The 15416-nt window shown below is 36.1% G+C and overlaps 4 protein-coding genes across 5 annotated transcripts; 3 read left to right on the top strand and 1 right to left on the bottom strand.

The window, feature by feature from the left end:
- Positions 1–34: 34 nt before the first annotated feature.
- On the bottom strand, positions 35–2874 carry LOC108224475 (putative F-box protein PP2-B12). The gene is made up of 3 exons (XM_017399113.2): positions 2496–2874; positions 1056–1174; positions 35–900 (listed from the first exon to the last, which is right to left on the bottom strand). Exons 1-3 carry the CDS (start codon positions 2802–2804, stop codon positions 402–404), a joined length of 927 nt encoding a protein of 308 aa, XP_017254602.1. The 5' UTR covers positions 2805–2874; the 3' UTR covers positions 35–401.
- Positions 2875–3955: 1081 nt separating this feature from the next.
- On the top strand, positions 3956–7621 carry LOC108224712 (uncharacterized). Of its 2 annotated transcripts, none has more exons than XM_064080339.1 (4): positions 3956–4130; positions 6169–6504; positions 6569–6641; positions 6714–7621. In XM_064080339.1, exons 2-4 carry the CDS (start codon positions 6175–6177, stop codon positions 7451–7453), a joined length of 1143 nt encoding a protein of 380 aa, XP_063936409.1. In that variant the 5' UTR covers positions 3956–4130; positions 6169–6174; the 3' UTR covers positions 7454–7621. The 2 variants fall into 2 exon arrangements, with proteins under 2 accessions (XP_063936409.1, XP_017254897.1); XM_017399408.2 differs by lacking the exon at positions 3956–4130 and adding an exon at positions 5387–5540.
- A 195-nt stretch (positions 7622–7816) lies between these two features.
- Positions 7817–10666, top strand: LOC108224713 (uncharacterized). Its single transcript, XM_017399409.2, has 6 exons — positions 7817–8910; positions 9002–9240; positions 9316–9574; positions 9649–9828; positions 9919–10074; positions 10160–10666. Exons 1-6 carry the CDS (start codon positions 8884–8886, stop codon positions 10328–10330), a joined length of 1032 nt encoding a protein of 343 aa, XP_017254898.1. The 5' UTR covers positions 7817–8883; the 3' UTR covers positions 10331–10666.
- Positions 10667–13145: 2479 nt separating this feature from the next.
- On the top strand, positions 13146–14710 carry LOC108225496 (uncharacterized). The gene has a single exon (XM_017400378.2). The coding sequence runs from the start codon at positions 13425–13427 to the stop codon at positions 14421–14423; it is 999 nt and encodes a 332-aa protein (XP_017255867.1). The 5' UTR covers positions 13146–13424; the 3' UTR covers positions 14424–14710.
- Positions 14711–15416: the final 706 nt, after the last annotated feature.

Here is a 15416-nt window from a genome sequence, read left to right as displayed (position 1 = left end):
GGGTGCCGGAAAAGTCGGAAAAAAAAAAAAGAACTACACGAAAAATATAACATACATGTAAAACATGATAATAGAAGAGAAAAAAGTATCACGATCACCGACGAAGTCCTTTAAACCTACTAGTTTATGAGCGACTGCATAATAGGTGAATGGGAGGGGGAACGAACTCCCTTAGACCTACTAGTTTCTGTTACGTTTTGCAATGCTCTCCAGCTTTCTAAGGAAAACAAGCTACCTATTAAAACCATGACCATCAATGTCCTAGTAGGTGAATGGGAGGGGGAAGGAACTCCCTTTGACATACTAGTTTTGGTTTTGAGATGCTATCTAGCTTTCTAACAAGAGCAAGCTCCAATTATTGTAAACTACTCGAGCATTGCCCCTCAATCATCTGATCAGAGTCATTTACCACCCATAGGCCGGATCTCAAGCCCTTGAATAATAAGACCACTCTTCCAGTTTCCACCTTTCACTTCCAACAAACTGATCTCAAGCTCTCTGTTCTCCCCTTCTTTGTTGTAGTATTCGGCCAGCTCAATTTCTAACCATCCGTCTTTTCTAGTCCTTGGATTTTGGCGGTCGGCATTCACAGATGAAGCAATTTGAGGCCTTGGGTGTGCGGCTCTGAAATTATGAAACAAACCCATTCGCCTAGGTCTGGTGACATTTTCACGCTGCACTCCACCTTCTGGGTCCACGAAAACATTGCGCTTTATGCTTTCTTCACCAGTTATCCCAACAGAAATTTCTAGCGGCAGGTCTTCAAACCCGTACAGTGTTGTTGTTGGCCTATAGACAAGATAGGTGGTGTAGGCGGTATCTCCAGACAACAATGAAGTGCTTATTCTTCCATGGATTTCAAACCAACAAACACTAATCAACTCAATGGCCTTGCCAAATCTGTTGTTGAACATAACAACAATAAGCATGTATCAACATGACAACATTCATAGATTTTACACGGAATCATATTTTCCTAAAATTCTAAAATAAATTTACTTGTGCTTAACTATCAAATTTGTAAAAAAAAAATAAGTTCAAGCAAAAAGTTGCACCTTGATCCCGAATCGGATCTCCATCTCCAGTACCTAGGAGTGTCACCCCACACTATAGTGAGTGCCCTAGCCCCCATCATAAAACACTTCTTTCCTGTCCGTTTATCAAGAGAAAAACTCTGCAAAATGACAATATATTTGTGGTAAACAGATCAACGCAAGACATTCAGTAGGTAATCATCGTATGTAATCAAATGACAAGTTAAAAAAACATATCTTCTATAAAGAAAGGTTTAGTGGGAAGCTTAAATAGTTCGATTAGCAAGCCTTGAAAAAAATTTACAGGCATTTTGGGTGAAACTCTAGTTTCAAAATTCAGAACATTACTTGATTCATGCCAATTTCTACAATGGCCCCATCCTGCAAGTCCAAAACTCATACCCACAAGAACGATAAAAGTTGTAATGACATTAGTTTATCTTATTAATTCAACAAGGAAGACCCATCTCCTAGTACACCAAATAGCACATAAAACACTAAACCAACATAATCAAATAATCAAGAAGAAATGTAATTAACATAAAACTTGTTTACAAGTCAACAAGTACAAACCAAACACAACACAAACAAATGAAACAGCCTCATAATTATATGTTATATTTGCATAAATCTCTCTTCCATTTTTGACCCTGATGTTCTAGTTCACATCATAATCAAATCTATACGATGCAACAATCATCTCACAAGAATAGCTCAAAACACAAGAAGAATTAAAACCTATGAAGCATGGGTGCGGCACCCAGGTGCTGCACTGCGCACCGGGTGCGGTGCGGGTGCGGCGGTGCGCCTGGGTGCGGCTGGGTGCGCACCGGGTGCGCCGCGTGGCGTATCCCGCTGCACTTGCTCTGGGGATACACGGGGGTGCGGGAAGGGGGTGCGGGAAGGGCAGAGTCAGTAATTTTTCACTCCTATTTCTATCTATCATCTTCCTCTATCTCATCCTCTTTCTATCATCTTCCGTGATACAAATACATACATGTTATTTGTATGTATATATGTGATTTCGTTGTTGTGTTTAGTTGCTGCGAATTTGTTTACGTTTTTGTGGCCTCAGCTTGTATCTATTGTATATATGTATAAAGATGGGTTTTTGTGTGGCTTCTGAGATGTTGCTGGCTTATTTAATGGGTAAGCAGTAGGCACTATGCTGTGATTTGTGTTATGATTTAGTTATGTAATATATTACTTATTTAATGACTATTTGGTTGGATTTGAATGTTATTCCACTGTTTTGTTAATTAGCTATATATCTAAATATATAAAATATATTTTTTAATTTTTTTTTTTTGCCGTATCCCCCCGCACCCGAATCCCCATTTATTTTTTTTTGCCGAATTCCCGTATCCCCGCACCACGTATCCCCGCACCCGCACCCGCACTCATGCTTCATAGATTAAAACAATAAGATTAAGAATTATAACAAAAAGGAAAGAAGCAAACCATATCACCAGCATCAATAACGAGAGGGTGATGAGCGAGCGAGAGATACAAATCCTTCTTAGAAGGAGAAGCAGACAAAAGCTGATGAATGGGTTGATTCCCCACGGCCCTGGAAATGAGCTGGCGATAATCAGACGGAAGAAATGAGTCCCAAACAGGATCAGAATCAGCCACAGAACGCACAGCTGGGCTCACAAGAGCGACACGACAAGCATCCACTGGAGTTGTGTGAGAAACTATCTCTGCTATGCAGCCTTCAGGCAACATGTCCCAGTAATTCATGTTTTCTTCTGATTCTTGCTTGCCCATCGATGTAAATATGTTTCTCTATTGTTCAAGGTGGATAGCGAATAGATTACGAGGAGAGATGTGTGTTTATATAGGGGAGCGGTGATGGCAAATCTTAAGTGTTAAGGCTCGATGGGCGTATTCGGGACGCACTGCTGCTTTTTTTGCTAGTATTTTTTTCACATTGATTTTTTAACTTTTACACCTTTTTACATCAAACAAATCGCTTTGGGATCTAGATAAAGGAATTAAAAGTTGAGACCTTTATTGCAAAATTTATTATGATAATTCCGACGTGTATAATTCTTAATTTGAACACTGTTATAAGACGAAATATATTATAAAATAGTTTTGATGACATAGCAATTTAGAATTATTAAATTAAAAAGACTAATTTACATAAATAATCAATAATTATTAATTAAATTAAAAACAATAAATTTATGTCGCATGGCATTTTATATACATCTCTTGCATTTTTCCTTAAATTTTAGTTTCATATCCGATTTCGTTTCTGCACAATTTTTTATTTCTGTTATTAGCATGATTTAAAAACTTCTTCTTATTTGAAATAGTTTTCTGTCTTTATCATAGGATAAGGTTATTATAAATCAATAACCTGAAAAAATCTATACGTTTTTATGTAATTGTATTGATCATAATTTATACGAAAAATAGACTCAGAAAACATAAGAAATAAAGGAGTGCACGAAAATCTCGAATCGTACAAGTATATTCAAGGGTCACATGGGTCCTGTCAGAGCTCACCGCCATCAGAATATCAGATAACTATCCATGTGTTTATCCAGATTTACTATTTACATACACCCAAAGAGTAGGCGTCCACAGAGTCACACGAACACGAACACATTATTTAAGTATTTAAATATGTGGACCCTCTCTAGACGTTGGGCCTAATTTGTTTCTGTAACTAGGGCTGAGCAAAACCGAACCGAAACCGTAAAACCGAACCGAATTGTAAAATTTCGGTTCGGTTCGGTTTCAATTTTTTCAAAATTTCGGTTAATTCGGTTTTTCGGGTTGAACCGAAAATAATTTCGGTTCGGTTCGGTTTTTGAGATAACATTTCGGTTTAAACCGAAAAAACCGAACTTTTTATTATATAAAAAATTAATATATTTTATAGACAGTTGTAGCATTACTGGGTAACCTAAATACCTAATATCTTAATTATTCAAGCATCTCACTGAGTCCACTCGAGCCCCGATTTCAATCTTCGAGCATCAGCTGCGATCCCAATTTCAATCTTCGAGCATCAGCTGCGATCCCAGATTCCTCTTGGACTTGTATTCCTCTTAGATCTGAGATACCATTTTCTATGTACAGGTAATGTGTGTGTTTTTGTTCGATTGCTTATTTGGGAATAGTTGGTGATTAAGTCCTGGGTTGCAAATGTTTATTTGGGAGGTTTCTTATGTTAAGTCAAGTTTGTGGTGATGGATGCGATACCAGGAAGGGACCAAGATCAAGAAGACTATCACTGGCTTCTCACTGTTGATTTTTTGAAAATTTCGGTTTTTCAAGCTAAAACCGAAACCGAACCGAAATAATTCGGTTAATTCGGTTCGGTTTTGAATAATAATTCGGTCCGGTTCGGTTTCGAAAAAAACAATAATTCGGTTTTCGGTTTTTTCGGTTCGGTTCGGTTTTGAACCGAACCGACCGAATGCTCAGCCCTATCTGTAACAGACTAATAGACTTACTTCCAGCCCAATGGACCTGTGAAGCTACTTTTGTGAGTAACAGACTAATAACACGATGGTCTACAACTGTGGATAAATATTATAGATATTTTGCATTTTATTGTTTCCTTTCCGTGGTGCGTTACATATTACAATTTACAAGCACGCAGCAACAGGGATTTTTTTTTATTTTTTATACTGTTTCTTTTCCATTCCTCTGCAATTTTTCAAAGTTTTCTTTCTTGAGATTTTTGATAACCGCCTATCTTTCTTCTTCGCTCTGTTTCATAGTCGCCTTGTGGTGCACTAAATCGGAGGTATTTAACAAAACAACTCTCTACTTTAATATCCTACTAAGACTTCAGAAGAAATATACCGAATATGTTTGGTTTGGTTTAACATCTTACCTATATTAAATATGTTTGGTTTGGTTTCAACTAATAAGATGTCAGACCCTATTTTAAGCAGAAGGAATATATTAAATATGTTTGGTTTGGTTTAGACTAAAAAGATGATGGTCTATAAAAATATGATATTTTTATTGATAAATGAATATTAATATTTTAAAACGTGAACGTCTGGTACTTTGAAAGTTTATAATATGTTGCCGTTCGTAAACTGTAAAAAATTTAATGTCATATTTCGTTTGCATAATATAATTTTAAAATATACAATTAAATCATATTTTATTTAATTAGAAAACTGTATTTTATTATAAAAAATTTATATTTTTAAATAGTAAATCGAATAATAGAATTATTTATACATATGTTTACGATAAAAATCAAAAGTTATATTATGCAAATACGAAGATATCACTCGACTAATACCTCATATTTCACTTTAATGAAAATCTTTAACGAAAAAATTATAAATTACAATACATTAGTATAAACTTTGATGGGTCAATCCTCAAGTTTCCAGATATGAATCTTAAATAAATAAATCCTCCCATCCCTCTCTTAAGAAAAAACATAATTATTCTCATCCCCAATTTTCCAAGTAAGAGCTGCCATTGTCGTTAAACCCTAGTCCGTGACTCACAAATATCCAGGTACTTGTTAATCAATTGCACGATTCATTTTGCTACACTTATATCAACATAATCTATGATTTTGTTTCGTTTTTTTATAGTTGTGTAGCAATAGATGTTGATAACTTGAAATATCCTCAAATTTATATATATGCATCAATCTTTAGGGACAGTGCTAGCTATTTTTAATATGTATGTAACTATGTGTGTATCTATGATTTGATTCTACAATGTTTTTTGTTTACGTTGCTCCAGCCCATGATTGATTTCATTCTAAGACTGTGGGCCATTGTCTTGTCTTTGTGTAATGTTATATTAAGCAAATAACCAAATATGTATCTGTATTTTTGTAGGATTCTTGATTCATATCTTGTTCAGAACTTTGTAATTACCTTGGTTTGATGTTCTACATTTAAGTACACACATTTATGTGGGAGCTTGAAATTCGTTTACGGATTTGGTATATGACATGTTTGGATAACTAAAAGAATTTGGATTTGATGAAACTCATTTGAAAGATAACGTAAATTTGAAATTTGAATAAAAAATGACAACTCATGTCCTTTTATTTGAAATCCACCATTTCAATTGAATTTCATGTTGTATTACTAGTCTTTTCATCCACTAATTTCTCCTTAAACTTGAGCAGTGGGAAATGTCTCTCTCGCAATATGGGCTTGTTGGTTTACGGAAGTCATGGGTTTCTTCACATGATGAATGCTTGCTTGAACTGCTTATTGAGCAGCAAAATTGTGGAAAAACTACAAGCAATTTATTCAAATATGAAGTATACAAAACTGTCACACAGAAATTAAATCAGAGATTTGAAACAAATGTGGACGAGAACCAGATAAAATTGCGTTACTATGCGATGAAGAAAGATTATGGTGTAATTAAAGCCCTTCTTGGGCAGCCAGGGTTCCATTGGGATGCGCAGAAGCAAATGGTAGCAGCTGATGACAAAGTTTGGGAAAACTATACTGCAGTAAGGCTCATGTTTCCCTCAGAGATTATTACTTCTCTATAAAAGTCTTACTTTGATCTTTCAGGTAAGACGTGATGCAAGGCCTTATCGGTGGAGGAGCTTTCCCTTATATGATAAAATGTCCATCATCTTTGAAGGTACTTCCCCTTTACTCTATTGTGGTTTGTGCTAGAGCAATCTTTTGAAATTTTACTTTCCAATTGTGGCAGACTCTGTTGTTGGGGATGTTGGTGCTAGGAATCTTCATTTGCCAAGCAGAGTAAATAGAACACTTGAGGTAAACAGTGACCCAGAAACAGTACAGGTTCCGGAACCAGCAACAGAACCTGCACAACTTAATGTTGATGTCCATGATTCTGATTCTTCATTTCATGTGAAGAATACGCAGCCTGGGAAAAGGAAATCCAAGGCTTCTGGCCGTAAGAGAAGTTCTCATGTTGAAGCGGAATACAACATAGAAAATGCTTATTGTGAGATGCCTCGTGCAAACAAAACGAGGAAATCAGTTTTTGTAGCAACTTCTGGATTTAACAAGAGTCTACAATTTGAAGCAGATTACAGCATAGAAAATGCATTAGATAAAAGCCCCTCTGTAGCAATGTCAAAAGGAATGCAGAAGAATGTGAATGAATTGCAATGCAAGGAGAAGAAATCAAAATCTGCAGCAACTTCTGGATATAATAAGAGACCACAATTTGAAGCACAAGACAGCATAGAAAATGCATTAGAAGAAAGCCCATTTGCAGCTAGGTCTCAAGGAGTAGAGGACTTGAGTGATGCCAGAATTATATACCAAAGATGCCTAGAGGAGTTGCAGAGAATAGATGAATTAGATGATTCAGAGTTTTCACAGGCTGTGTGCGCTCTTAAAGATGACAAAAATGCAATTGCCTTTATGACAATCAGGGGACCTCGGCGACTAATATGGTTGAGGTCTATTCTGAACTGATATTAAGTACTTAATTATATGTATCCACATATCTCTGGCATAGTTCTATTTCTAGTTCTAGGGTTGAATTAAAAACACATTATTTCCTTTTGTAGTGGACAAACAAGAAGGTGCTGTTCTGAGTTTTTTAGGTTATAATAAAGTTTTCAGTTTCCTGACAAAAAAGAAGTTAAAAGTTCAATTTATATATAAACCTGGGGAGCCTTTGATGTCTTGCATAGTTGCATTTTGCCTTTCTCGTTTACAGGTTAAATTTGTAACTCTGAGCAAACTCCAATTCTTAGAATCTCCCTCGAAGGTGTCAACTTTCTCCTGAAAAATATCATTTTTTACAATATTCTCCCTTCTATATTATTTTTAACATTCATTTTCTGCAGGGTGTCAATTTTTTGACATAAATTGAAGAAGTCATGACTGAAATAAGTATTAATAAAATATATAAACACCTGTTGCCGTGGAGACCGGAGAGTACAAGCTTGATCGATCTTATTTTTCTCTAATGGAAATTAACAAAAATTCAAATAGAAATCTTTCGTATTAATTGTTTGAGATGGTAAAGAACCAGTTTCTTAATTTGCACAGTTTTAGATTCAGAAATTATACAACTACCAATGTAGGAGTAACATTTAAAAGTTCACAGAACTTTGAGTATAAAATTGTGAAAGGTTCATCATCTGTACATGTGGTCGGAATCGGAAAGGCATTTGTGCAGGGCGGAGCGTAATAGGGACCAGAAGGCCGGTCCTGATGAAGTCCCTATAATATTATTTTATATTGTAAATATAGTAAAAATTATATAATTTTAATTTTTATTCCCTGTCAAGTATTAAATTTGTAATATATAGGATTTGTTTCTTTTTAAATCATACTATAATAAATGAATTTCGGGTTTTAAAATATCTAGGATGTTATTTTGATTTATATTATACGTAAATTATTTTTTATTTTCATTTTTATATAAATATGTTGTTCTATTATTATATTGATCGGCCAGGTCTGTTTTGGTCCCGGCTTATATTCAATGCTGAGTTCCTGACTGTCGTCAGTGTCAGCTACTTGGTCTTTATATACTCCATGCATATTGCGATCTGTAGCAGCCGTGGAAACCAAGGAAGAAAGCGCCATTGATATGTACAATATTGTACAAGGTGTAACATACTATGTCGAAACAGCTAACATTTTGGACCAAGACAGAAAAATGGTGTAACATGGCGTTTTTCGACGACCAGAAAAAGCTAGAAAACGAGCACAACACATGAATATAAAGAAGATGATATAACAGCAATATTTGGTCCATGCAAATTTGAATTTTTCAATCAAAGGAGCACTACCTTGACCAAGTCTATAGCCATAATTTTCTCCATCATACGCCACAATATTAAACTTAAAATTAATTTTTGCTTGTTCCTTTTTTGACCCTCTGATTTTTGATGGAGAGCTCAAGAGCAAGTTCCCAGGTTGAATCTTCTCTCTTTAATCTTTTATAGTAAATCAAATCGTTGAAAAATATTTTTAAAGAAATTAACTTGTGGGTTGATATGATTACAGGACATATTGGCTGTAAAGGCACCGAAGAAATCTCCATTACTACTGAGAACGACGGTGGTAATATTTGCAGTGTTTTGTGGATTATATATGTTCTCGATTTGTATTAAGCAAACTCGATTTTCCACAGCATCGAGATTATTAGACATTCGAGTGAATTATGATCAGCCTTGCAACACATCTGTGTTACAAGAAAAGGAACTTCCTTATTTGCATTTGCCTAAGCCCAAAAGTTTTACAAGGTAAGATATATCACCCTTCGGCCTTAAAGCAGATTATCTGGGCTTTTTGAAAATAGTATGTTGATGCATTTTTAGGAAGGAATGTGCCTGCAATCCTGTACGGTTCTTTGTTATCTTATCGATGCAGAGATCAGGGAGTGGATGGTTCGAGACTCTGCTCAACAGTCACATTAACATAAGCTCCAATGGAGAAATCTTCGGTAACAAAGATCGGAGGAGTAATGCCTCTACAATTGTACAGGTCTTGGATCAAGTTTATAATCTGGACTGGTTGTCGAGTGCATCGAAGAACGAATGCTCTGCAGCAGTTGGCTTTAAATGGATGCTCAATCAAGTGAGTGTACTGAAACTTTTTATTAGCATTTTCTATTTTTATTTTTGGTATCTGAAACTTTGAACAATCTACAGGGGGCAATAGCAAATCATAAAGAGGTTGTAGAGTACTTCAACAGAAGAGGTGTCTCTGCAATATTTCTATTCAGGAGGAATCTACTTCGGAGAATGATATCAATGGATGCAAATGCTTATGACAAAAGTGTCAAATTATTAAACGGAACTCACAAGTCTCACGTACATTCACCTAAAGAGGTCATCTCTCCTCTCTGATCTCACTACTCCTCCGCGCAACTCACCTATCTCATAGCAAGTTAATATGAAAAATTGTTCATGTAATTGCAGGCTCAAATACTAGCGCAATATAAGCCAAAACTCAACACAACAGACCTTGTTTCCAATCTAAAGGAGGTACAAGGAACCGCTAGACGTGGTTTGGAATTGTTCAAGAGTACGAGGCATATTGTTCTGTATTATGAAGACATTGTCAGCAACCGCACTGTAAGTAGTCATACAACCAATGAACCCGCACAAATTCTTTCATTTCAACAAATCTCACTTTCAGTAAAATTGCTTGTGTGTGCAGAAACTAGTAGATGTTCTAGAGTTTCTAAAAGTACCATACAGAGAGCTCACGAGCCGTCAGGTGAAGATACATAGTGGCCCTTTGTCTCAACACATATCAAACTGGGAGGATGTGAAGAAAGCCCTCAAGGGGACATCTTTTGAGAGCTATCTCAAAGAAGACTATAAGTAGTCTCAGCATGTAAATAGCCATCTAGCTCATATCATGAGACTTTGCTATAAAGGAAATCACTGAGGGAGTGATACTGAGACAGAACAGTACAAGAAACGGAAGCTGGATCAGCTGCAACACTGGACACTTCAGAAGCTTCAACCTTCTGAATTTCCATCGAAATTCAGATAATTAGTTTTATTTCTCTTGGCTATTCATGTACAGTTGATCTCATAATTATTCAAAATGTAAGGCTAGGCCAAAGTATGTGAGCAGCGAGATTTGTATATTCATCCCATGAGTGATGTCTTTCTTCCAAAATTTTTGGAGTTCGCGAGTCAAAGCTTCTGATTTACATAGTTTAAACTAAACTAATATCTGGAATTCAAATTATCATATTTGGAATATTAAAGGCATGTCAATATCTCAATGATCAAAATTTCTGTTGGAAAAGGAAATAGAGAACTGCTAGCATTGTGATCAGTTTTCATATAAAAGACGTTAAAAAAGGACTAACTAACACTGAGATGATTAGTTTCAGCACTTATAACAAATACAGTTGTGGTTTTCGCATTTGGATTTGATCTGTTGACCAAAACGCTGCTGACAAAGATTTTGACATTGGCTCTGCACGCACTTAAACATCAGGTAACGCCCCACAACACATGATTGTTTCGTCGCTCCTGCACCGCTTGCAAAATCTGCCGAAAATATAGAATCCGAATGAAAATAAGATCTATCAATTTCTGGCTGTGTGACAAATATTTAAATTTGCGACATGCAAACACTTTTTACAAGTACCTGGGGCTGGGCTATCAATTTCTGGCTGTGTGACAAATATTTAAATTTGCGACATGCAAACACTTTTTACAAGTACCTGGGGCTGGGCCATCGTTGTTAACAGAGTCAGCTATGGAGTCGTCTCCATTAGAGCTAATGGCGAAAGTGAAAATGCTAATAAGAATTAGGCAAGCCAAGATGTTCTTCTTCATATTCTTATTCTTTGTAAACCAAGTGTTATGCTTGTTAATAATAAATGATTATATATATTGATACATTTTGAGTTCTTCGTATATATAGGGCAAGCATGCATACATGCAACAGAGGTGTGTTGGACGCAATAAAGGCTGTTACAGATAATTCTTTAATTACAATTAAATACACAGTATGTTACGTTCTAGTGGCACTTGATGTTTATTAACTACGGGATTAATACTCTCTTAATTTTGAAATAAAAATAATCTTGCTTGTGAGGGTCAAGTTAATCGAGCTTTGGCGTTAAATTTTTGGAAAAGAGACGGAAGATAGTTGGTTCTTACCCGTTTCTCAGGAAATCATGATTTGATCTTACAAAAACTGTAATTGTAATAATATGTATTTGAAATTTTAATTTTTAGCTTACAAAAAACTTTTATGTTGTGTTTGACGTGGAAGGATGGAATGGAATGACTAAAGATAAATGAAAATAATAAAGATGGAAGGAAAGTATTGAAAAAAAATTGAGCTAAGTACAAATTGTTATGATGAAGTTTAAGAATAAAATGAGTATAGGAAGGAATGAAGCAATCTTCCCAAATTAGGAGGGTGTGATCTCAAGAAATGAAATTCATAATTTTCCTGTAACATTGTTCAAAATTTCGTTTCATTCCTACCAAATTCATTCACCCCAACCAAACATACTCCCTCCGTCCCGGTAGATTGTATACATTTGATTTGGACACGGAGACCAAGAAAAAGTGTAAAAAGTGAGTAAAGTGAGATGAAAAGTGAGTAAAGTGGTGGGACCCATTTATATTTAATGATAGATTTGAGATAGTGGAGGAAAATAGTGGGTGTAATAGTGTTTATATTATTATAGAATGGAGATAGTGGAAGAAAGAAGTGGGTGTAATAGTGTTTTATATTATTAAAAGTTACTATATTTAGAATGTATAGAAATGATGGGACGTCCCACAAAGGAAACTGTATAGAATTGATTGGGACGGAGGGAGTAACAATTAGGTTCTTCCACCTCTCGGGAACCATGAATTTCAAGCAATAGAAAATTTAGAGAAGTTTCGATATGCGCTATCATTACTGCTCGGACTCTCGGAGACTGACTTCTCTTGTTGCCGAAGGCCCAAAGCTGACTTCAGAACCACTTTGTCTTGCAGACTCAGTCGTCTATTTGGTGTTAGAATTGGAAAACAGGGGGTTTTACTTATCAGAAAGAAAAAGAAAAAATAAAAATGATAGGGCAATTTGGACCACTGTGCAGCGGTGTTAAAAATGACGAACTGCTCTGCTCATTTTGAACATGGATTTGTATATTTACAATTTGTTTACGCTATATTAATTTTGATAACAAAAATAAATATCCTCGAATTTCCATTAATCTCATTCAGTCATTCTCTTGTAGAATATATTAAGAAATTGGTTTCAGAGTTCATTAAATGAGACAAAAATTGAGATTATAGTAGATCCCGTCCCAACACACAAACATGTCTGCCGTTCATTATCGTGTAGAATAATTTAGGAAATTAGTTTCGAGTTTGTAAGTACGGGAGCAGAATCGATATTGTTGTATATATATCCCCGTCCCTAGGCACGTATGTGCCTGCGTTTCATTATTAGGTGAAGAAGGTATTTTTAGCAGAGACTAGATGTTATCTAGAAGAAGTAACAATCACGCCTAAAAGAAGTACAGCAATCACGCCTAACAATCTGGGCATGGCAGAAGATAAAAACATGTATGTTAAGAGAGAACTGACAAAGTTCATTATGCATGCAACATCTTATACAACTGAACAAAGTTTTACTCATTTAGCTAGCTTTTTCGATTTCCAGCTGATATAATTCAAGAAAATTCATAAACACATGTGGTCACCTTTATAGCCAGTGTCACCTGAAAATTAAAGGATGAGCCACAAGATGGTCACAAAAGTAATAAAAGGCGGCTAAGAAGAAAAGAATTTTTGCAGTCAATAACTCTGCCTCCCATTCTGCTACTTCTCTTTTTCCCTCTTATATACCATCACTCAATTCCCCAGCTTTTTGATTAGTCTCTATATTAATGTAGTCTGGAGAATTTCTTCACATTGTTTTCTATCAGTTTAGGCCGAAAGAGGACACAACTATGGGAGAAACTGAGGTGATAATGCCTAGCTACAGCGCCGCGGCTTTCCCATTGTTCACTGCTCCTTCCTCACCTGCACGTATAGAGGATTACTACTTCAGCACTCCCGCGAGTCCAGGGCAGATATCTCAGTTTTACCAGGAGCTTGATGAGTTCTTGATCAACAATAGCATGGTCAGTGATGTTAGAAGAAATAGTGTTTCTTTAGCTGTGCCGTTTGATTGGGAGGAAAAGCCAGGAATAGCTAAATCAGTAGTGAAGATGAACAAGAACCATTGTGAAGATGATTTTGCTTTTGATGTAAGCCAGGAGCTGGACACGGGCTCCCTCTCGGCTGATGAGCTTTTTGATGGTGGCAAAATTAGGCCACGGCCTCATTTTTCCACTGAAAGAAGCGCGAGAGCTGAAAAATCAGGAGATAGTGAAATCAGGGGAAGAGAGAGATCAGTATCTTCATTGTCTTCGTCAAGGTCAGGGCACAGATCAACAAGATCACTCTCCCCTATGCGGGTTTCTGAATATCCGTGGGAAGAAGAACATCGACTGCAACAGAAGAATCACCAGAAAAACTCAAAAGAACCCTCTTCGGCTTCAAAGCCAAGTTTAATATCATCTGTTTCCGCTCTCTCTTCTTCTTCCCTAAAAGGCCTCAAGAAGTGGAAATTGAAGGACTTTTTCTTGTTCCGAAGTGCATCAGAAGGACGTGCATCAAATAAAGCAGATCCAATAAAGAAGTACGCCTCTTTGTTTAAGAAACATGATGATATTAAGAGCTCAAGTTTTAGGTCCATAGATAATAATTCAGGAACTTCAACATCCAGATCAAAAAGAAAGGGACCAATATCCGCTCATGAGTTGCATTACACGATGAACAGGGCAGTGGCAGAGGACATGAAAAAGAAAACGTTCTTGCCTTACAAACAAGGTATTCTGGGACGTTTGGCCTTCAATCCTGCGGTTCATGCAATTGCAAATGGCTTTGGATTTTCGCGGAGATGAATTTTCCCTGCTTAACATGTGTATAGGAGTTTGATGTTCCTGGATATGTCAAAACCAGAGATTTCACTTAGCAGTATTATTATGCGAGATCTTGTTGTGCAGTTAAAAGGAGTGCTATGAAACAGCATAAATTTAAGCTGATCATCTGCACTTTTAGATTTATTTAGATTTATATCATAGTGTTGTACAACAACATTTGCAGATTCATTGTCACGGCAGTTATTTGATTAGGAACTGCATGTATTGATTTTTTATTCTGGTATCCTATAGAAAATTTGTGGGGTGTACTGCAGCATTTTGCTTCTTTCTAAAACCTAATTGGCTTCCAAAGGATCAAAGCAACAGAAGCAAATTACCAGCACAAATGTAATTTCTCAATTTATTTACTAAAATATCGTTTGTACACTGTGACAACAAACAGCTTAACTAAATAACTGAACATTAATATATTTGGAATAAAAATGGAATTGTCATTAAACAAAAAAGATGAAGCATAACAAGCAGTCGTTTGTTGACTAATGTAAAGGGGTACACAGTTATCCAGGATGCTGGGGCAGCACTGACAAGCAAAAAGAGCTGCTCAGTACTCGCTATCCGCATGCCATTACGTACACGAGTATATATTTCTGGTTACTCCTTATTCGACAATTTATTTTTTGCTGCCAGTGTCCTAAAAATTCCCGATCAATCTTTGAAAAAAAAGTCATGAATTTACTGATTATAATTTGATTCGACTAAAAATCCCCTATAAATCCTGAATCGGTAGGTCAACCAATTAGTTTCGATTCCCGATTTCTGCAACGATGTTTGATGTTAATAACAAATATTAGTTCCTGTACAGAATTTCGTTATGAAGTGATTTGGAAAAGTTTATACATAACGTTTTCCAGAACACTGACTTGAATGGGAATGAACCATAGTCTTTGAAGGATGATTGTCTTACATATCTCTTGTTACAAACTCAACTGGCCTAGAAGTTGTGGATGATAAGTG

This window comes from Daucus carota, chromosome 6 (genome assembly GCF_001625215.2).
Source record: "Daucus carota subsp. sativus chromosome 6, DH1 v3.0, whole genome shotgun sequence".
In the NCBI taxonomy this organism is placed as follows: Eukaryota; Viridiplantae; Streptophyta; class Magnoliopsida; order Apiales; family Apiaceae; genus Daucus; species Daucus carota.
This window is presented reverse-complemented; position numbering and strand designations above follow the sequence as displayed.

Bases quoted from the DNA above. Each gene is read 5' to 3' on its own strand.
- LOC108224475 (XM_017399113.2), bottom strand. From the start codon at position 2,804: ATGGGCAAGCAAGAATCAGAAGAAAACATGAATTACTGGGACATGTTG. The intron at 1,175-2,495 runs GTTTGCTTCTTT...GTCATTTTGCAG, and splicing joins TTATTGATGCTGGTGATATG to AGTTTTTCTCTTGATAAACG. The intron at 901-1,055 runs GTGCAACTTTTT...GTTCAACAACAG, and splicing joins AGATCCGATTCGGGATCAAG to ATTTGGCAAGGCCATTGAGT.
- LOC108224712 (XM_064080339.1), top strand. From the start codon at position 6,175: ATGTCTCTCTCGCAATATGGGCTTGTTGGTTTACGGAAGTCATGGGTT. The intron at 6,505-6,568 runs GTAAGGCTCATG...TTGATCTTTCAG, and splicing joins TTTGGGAAAACTATACTGCA to GTAAGACGTGATGCAAGGCC. The intron at 6,642-6,713 runs GTACTTCCCCTT...CAATTGTGGCAG, and splicing joins AATGTCCATCATCTTTGAAG to ACTCTGTTGTTGGGGATGTT.
- LOC108224713 (XM_017399409.2), top strand. From the start codon at position 8,884: ATGGAGAGCTCAAGAGCAAGTTCCCAG. The intron at 8,911-9,001 runs GTTGAATCTTCT...ATATGATTACAG, and splicing joins GCTCAAGAGCAAGTTCCCAG to GACATATTGGCTGTAAAGGC. The intron at 9,241-9,315 runs GTAAGATATATC...ATGCATTTTTAG, and splicing joins AAGCCCAAAAGTTTTACAAG to GAAGGAATGTGCCTGCAATC.
- LOC108225496 (XM_017400378.2), top strand. From the start codon at position 13,425: ATGGGAGAAACTGAGGTGATAATGCCTAGCTACAGCGCCGCGGCTTTC.